This window comes from Plasmodium reichenowi, chromosome 13, assembly GCF_001601855.1.
Source record: "Plasmodium reichenowi strain SY57 chromosome 13, whole genome shotgun sequence".
In the NCBI taxonomy this organism is placed as follows: Eukaryota; Apicomplexa; class Aconoidasida; order Haemosporida; family Plasmodiidae; genus Plasmodium; species Plasmodium reichenowi.
Genome location: NC_033658.1, coordinates 783,414 through 790,626, shown reverse-complemented (window position 1 = coordinate 790,626; position 7,213 = coordinate 783,414). Strand labels below are relative to the sequence as shown.

Sequence of the window (7,213 nt, the reverse complement as noted above, 5' to 3'; positions counted from 1 at the left end):
TTTTAAAAATTTATATATAAAAAATTAATTTTTTTTTTTTTTATATATATATTTTTTTATTTAATTAATTTTTTTTTTTTTTTTTTTTTTTTTTTTTTTTTTTTGTTCTTTATTTAATCAATTAAAAATAAAATAAATATAAAGAAAATGAGGAAATTGCCTTTTATTTCGATATTATTATTAGGTCGGTTAGCATTATAATCTTCTTTTTATTTTTTTTAATCTTGTAGATATGTATATGTTATATTAAATAACTTATATATTAATCGTTCTACGTTGTAAATATAATTATGTACACATAAACAATATTTTTTTAATTTTTTTTCTTAACCCTTTTGAAAAAGCGTTAAAAATGTAACATGTTATACGTAGTATTAAGAACATACAAATACACATATACATACATACATAAATAAATAAATAAATAAATAAATATATATATATATATATATATATATATATATATATATATGTGTATGTGTGTATATTTTTAAGAGCTGAAAAATATGTTTCTCCGTTTGTTATATTTTTTCTTATCAAATTAACATATATATGTTGTATCTTTTAAGAGATCAAGGTAACACGGTCTATATTAGCATATATGATCATGTTAATTATATATGACTATGTTTATAACGTGGGAATTTTTTGTATATTGTACAAGTTACATATTTTTTTTTTTTTTTTTTTACGCAGTATAAAATATAAATAAACATTTTTATTAGATCTATTTAAGTTGTATACTATTTATTAAGAAGTTTACCATAAATATATATATATATATATATATATAATATATATATATATATATATATATATAATATAAATATTTTTATCTATAATATGAATATTTCTCTTTTCATCACGATACTGTTATTTTTATTCTACCAACATTATGTATGTAGTAGAATAAGACCATACGAAATAGACAAAAGGGATTTATTAAAAATATATGAAGATCATAAAAATTTGGAATTAAGTGAAGAGGTTGTTTTAGATAATGAAGAGAGTTTCCATAATATAAAATATCTCTCTCTATGTAATATAGATAATAAGAATTCGATATACGGAATATCAAATATACTTTGTAAAAATATTAATTTTCCTTATCATATAAAAATAAAAGGTGTAGATCTTTTATATGGTGAGATAGTTCATTTTGGTACATCGAAATTTATAAACGAAATAAATTTTATATGTAAATATTATATATATGATAATTCGTATGAAATAATAAAATGTAATTATGTTATCAAACGTGATGAGCATTATGATTTTTATTTAGGGCTTGATATGGAAAATATATATGAACCTAAATGTAAGATTGATAAAAATCAAAACAACAACAAGAACAACAACAATAATAATAATAATAATAATTTTATTCAATCAAATAATTTACAAAATAATATTATGCATACATTAAAGAAAGAAGAACAAATTGTATTAAACAATGTAACATATAACGAAAATATGGAAATAGATAATAATACAAAAAATATGTCTCGAAATAATAATGATGATAATAATCATAATATTTTTTATCAGAATCATTATCTCAATTATTATAATAATCATAATGTAAAAATGTGTAATTTAAGGATTCCTATTTATAGTTATATAACAAATGTAGAAGAAACCCTTTTGAAAATCCTTATTGGATTATGTATCAAATTAGGATATAAAAGGTTCATGATATATTCTGAAAATACCTTTGTTATTTCAAGCTATTTTGAAAATATACATATTAGTAGAAATATATTTCATCAGGGGTTTAATATAACTTGTAGAAGATTTTACAACTCTAATAATATATATATTATTAAGAGCCAAAATAGTTTTGTACACAATAAAAGTAATAATAATTATAAAATCAATAATAATATAGATGTTGTGAAAAAAGAAGTTCCTAAGATTTACATTAAATTTTTTGCTAATAAGTCTTATTTATTGTGGAGAGGGATTGAACAGAATAAAGAAATCTTTAATTTTAAATTATTAGAATTAAAAAATTTATTAAAGAATGTTAAATATAAAGAAAGGATATATATATGCTATACAAAAGAATTATATTCTTATTATGAACAAGATGAAATCTATATTAAAAATTTTATGTCTTCTCATAAAATAAAATATCGTAATTTCAGATCATTACGAAATAAAGAAAAAAAAAATTTGGATATACCTTATTCTTATATATTATTAACATTTGAACATTTTTGTGATAATACTATTATATTATTTGAAGAATGTGTACATATTATAATGACATCGAAAATTTTAGATGAAAAATATAAAAGTATTATGCATCAATTTCTATATGAAAGTTTTCTATGTTCTCAAAATTGTTCATATGAAGATGAACAATTAAATATTTTTCATAATGATATGATTATATCAATATTTCAAGAATTTATAAATAATAGTAATTCTATAATCGTCAAAATGAAAAAACAATCTAAATCTATAGGAAACCAAATTAAAAAGAAGGAAGAAGTTTTTAATAATATATTATTACCTCAAGATGAAAATATATACAAAGAATTTTATGAAAATATTATGTTTTCTATTGAATTTAAATCTTTTATCCCTTTGATAAAAGATGAACTAGATAAACTTAGTAGAAGAAAAAATATTAGAAATAATACAAATAACAGAATTTGTAATATTTTGAAGTTTATTAAATATCATGAAAGGTTATATGAATCTAATAGCCATAATAGTATATATAGTCGATTATTGAATGAATCCATATTATTAAATAAATTAGTTTTTGAAAATCATAAAGGTGATCACCATTTTGATGACATTTCTATCATCAATCTGAAGAATAATATAAAATCAAACCAAGAAAATATTAATATAAAAACAAATAATGTGGAGGACAATATAAAATCAAACCAAGAAAATATTAACATAAAAACAAACCAAGAAAATATTAACATAAAAACAAATAAAGAAAATATTAACATAAAAACAAGTAATGTGGAGGAAAATATAAAAATCGTATATAATAAAAATGTGGAAAATAATAAGGTTCAGGGAAATGACAATTTTGAACATACAAATAAAAATGAAATAATATATATTATGAATGATCCTATTCAATCTAACACCACATATAATTCTGAATCATATGAATCTATTTCAAACAATTTAGATGAAAATAATTTGAATAATTATACTTATGATGATGATGAAAAATATGATACGGAGCAAATTAACACATTTACAAAAAAGTACCCTAAAATAATGAATATGAAAATAAATAAAAAAAATAAAATAATAAATAATAACGAATTAGAATTAAAAAATAATAATAAAGGTACCATGCATCATTCTTTCATAATTAATTCTTATGGTGTATATATTTATACTTTACAAAAGCAATATGAATATGATATTCTGAAAAAAATATATGATGAATATAACAAAACACAAGACAATACAAATAATAATAATAATAATAATAAAAATGATCATATGAAAAGGAAAGAATTTTTTAATCTCCTCTATTCAATTAACAAAACATATACTTTTACTGTCAATAATGTACCCACAAAAATATACGACATATTAAACAAAACAAATATTATTTCAAAGGATAAAAAAAAAGATAATAAAGAGCATCATTCAAATATGTATGGATGGGAAAAAAAAAATGTAAAATACTTCTGCAGTAAAGAGAAAAGGTGGCCATTTTCTAAAAAGGAAATTGATTTTTTTACAACTGGTGATACTATTTATTGTGAGGCTCAATATGTAAATGAGTTCTTAATTACTGTAAATTATGGAGAACAGACGTTTGATTATATGATAAAAGATATGAGAAAAAAGGGAGATATGTTTAAAGAAAAAAATATTCATCAAAAGGGAGATATGTTTAAAGACCAAAATATTCATCAAAAGGGAGATATGTTTAAAGACCAAAATATTCATCAAAAGGATGATGATTATGAAAAAAATGAAGATATACATTCAAATTCACATTCCGATAAAAATTCAAACATTAATTTTATTTTTCCAGAAAAAATTTTACATAAGGTCAAAGAAGAATACTTTGTAAAACATTCCATACATAAAAGCAAAATTATAGGTTTTTATATACTTAATAATGCATGTGTAATAAAATATATTGGGAATAAAAGAAATGACATAAATAATCCTTTTTTAAGTAATGTTTTATTAAAATCCGTTTTAGGGTTTTGTATTTTACATGGATTTACAAAGGTGAAAGTTGAAGCTGAAAGTATTAATTATGAAAGTGGAATAAAAAATAAATTTGTTGAGATTTTATTAAATGGATATACTGAATATGAATATTTAGGTTTGACGTTAATGAATGTAGCTAGATTTTCAAAAGATTTATATTATATTATAACAGGATATACTTCCAAAAGTGATCTCTTATTATCTGCTGTTATGAAATTTGAAAAGAATTTTAATATATATCATAATATCGAAAATAATTTTTTGAAATATATGAACAAGAAATCTATGGATTTATTACATGAATTAACCTTTAATTGTAATGATGATTATTATCCATATAAAAATTGTTATGATCTTTATCCTCTAGTAAGAAAAAATATAAAAAATATATGTAATTTCGAAACAAATAGTATATATAAAGAATTAAATTTATTATTTCCTGATGTGTGCAAAATTGGAAAGAAAATAGCCTTATGTTATGAACAAATTAAAAAATATATTGTTTGCTCAAAAAATAGCCAAGGGTGTAAATACTACAAATTTATAATAAACACATTCATAAAACCAAAAAGAAAAACATCCTTTTTTATAAATCATAATATAAACGTTCAAGAATATTTATCAAAAAAAGCATATACATATTATTTGTTATTATGTGAACTTATAAAAAATAAAGAAAAAGAATTAAAACAAGAAGAAGGGCAAAATAAAAATCAAAATGTAGACCACGCACACACTTATTTTTTATTAAATAATATCATTCAATATTCAACATTTTTTCTTTTCTGGAATTTCTCTACTGAATTTTGGAAGAGGTTTCAATACATACATAATAATGATATAAATAATATAAATGAAATTTCTTATCAAAATAATAACTTGTTATTTTGCCCCATGGCATATGCCTACGAATTTATTTATCACCTTAATGTATTTTACATAAACGAATAGTATAAATAAATAAATAAATAAATATTTATATATATATATATATATATTTTATTTTTATATTTGATACCTTTATATTGATGGTACATTTCATTTTCTATCGAAATATTTTTTTAAGTTAATTATTTAAAGATCTTAATATATATATATATATATATATATAATTTATACAGTGTTTTATTTGTTAATAGATAATTTTTAATCATACTCACATCGGTTTATTTGTATATATCTCACTCAATGCACATATTTGTTATGATATAGTCGAAATATAATTTCATATATGGTTATCGTATGAACAGAATATACTATAACATAAAATACAATGAACATTCAAATATATATATATATATATATATATATATATATATATATTCAATAAAGGATAGAAATAAATTCCTTTTTTTAAAAAAATAAAATAAAAATGAAATAATAAAATTGTTCTACATAAAATGTACATTTACACTTCTTCATTGATTATATTTACAAAGTAAAGAAAAAAAAAAATTAAATAAAATAAAACACATAATAAAAAAAAAAAAAAAAAAAAAAAAAAGACATACGATAAATTATTTTAATACACTAATAATTTGTGCAAACAATTCTGTCACAGTTACAACTATATTAAAATAATTTTTTCATATTATGTATATTTTTTTTCCTTTTTTTCTTCTTTCTTATAAAATATTTTTTTGAAAACATGAAATATATAAATATATATATATATATATATATATATATATATATATATTCACTTATCTATTAATTACTTCTCTATTTTTTTTATTATTTCTCACATTTCAAGAATTCTATTTTCTTTTTATTTTATGAAAAAAAAAAAAAAAAAAAACATGAGAACATTCTTCATGGTCATTTTGTAAAAGGGTTAATTATGATTTGTATGGTTCAAGGTGTGAAAAATCATTTTATTAATTATACTTTGCATTTCTTCAACTTTTCTACCGTATTCAACTTTAGAAGATATAGCTTCATGTTCAGCATTAATTAATTTAGCCGCTAAGTCTATTTCTCTTTTTTTATAATTAGCTAACTCATTATTAAGTGTAATGTTGTCTAAAACAATAAGAAAGGATGTTAGAAGTATCATAAAAGCTCCTAAACCTTTAAAGATTTTTTTAGCTATTCTAACTTTTCTTCCACTATCTGTATTCATTTTTCTAGATATATCACTCATAGGAGATGATAAGTCAATATCCATTGTAGGGTTATATCTATTATCATCGTCAAGGTAATTATCATCACAGGTTACTTGTGTGGTCAAGATGTAATAAATTAGTAGATAAACAATAAATTCTAGTCCCATTTTGAAAAAAAAAAGAAAAGAAAAAGGAAAAGGAAAAGAAAAAGAAAAAGAAAAAGAAAAAAAGAGAGAAAAAATTGTAATAATAAAAAAAAAAAAAAAAAATATATATATAAATATATATATATATATATAAATGTTTGGGAATAATCAAATTCTATATTCCATAAAAAAAAAATGGAAGAAACTTATTTTGAAGAAATTTTCTTAATATCAGAAAATATTATACATATGAATTGTTCATATATATTTTTCATATATTTATCTATTTATGCTTAAATTTTTATTTTATTATATTACTTATGTTAATATATATAAAATGATAAAAAAAAATTTAATATGCTTTTTTGTAAATCTTTTTTACTAATAATAATTCGTACATAATTAATATGTAGAACTTATTTTTTATATAATAAATATAATATATTTTATTACTTTTTTTTTTTTTTTTTTTTTTTGAATTAACGTATTTTAATTTTGCTGTCCCATTTTTCAATATAATATATATATATTATAAATGTATTATTATTTTTTTATTTTTTTTTCAAAATCACGGAAAAACGCTTTTTATTGTGCTCAGCGTTATTTTTATATGTGTGTTATTTATTTATTTAATACCTTTTTTTTTTTTTTTTTTTTTTTTTTTTTTCTTTTATATTTTTAAATATTTTTCTTTTTTTTTTTTTTATTTTTTCTATATTTTTTTTTTTTTTTTTTTTTTTTTTTAAAATT

The 7,213-nt window shown here is 18.8% G+C and overlaps 2 protein-coding genes across 2 annotated transcripts; one reads left to right on the top strand and one right to left on the bottom strand.

Annotated features, from left to right (window-relative positions):
- Positions 1-843: 843 nt before the first annotated feature.
- Positions 844-5,163, top strand: PRSY57_1318900 (hypothetical protein; the record flags this gene model as incomplete). Its single annotated transcript, XM_012909125.2, has 1 exon — positions 844-5,163. One exon carries the CDS (start codon positions 844-846, stop codon positions 5,161-5,163), a length of 4,320 nt encoding a protein of 1,439 aa, XP_012764579.2.
- An 883-nt stretch (positions 5,164-6,046) lies between these two features.
- On the bottom strand, positions 6,047-6,484 carry PRSY57_1318800 (putative protein, unknown function; the record flags this gene model as incomplete). Its single annotated transcript, XM_012909124.1, has 1 exon — positions 6,047-6,484. The coding sequence occupies one exon, from the start codon at positions 6,482-6,484 to the stop codon at positions 6,047-6,049; it is 438 nt and encodes a 145-aa protein (XP_012764578.1).
- Positions 6,485-7,213: the final 729 nt, after the last annotated feature.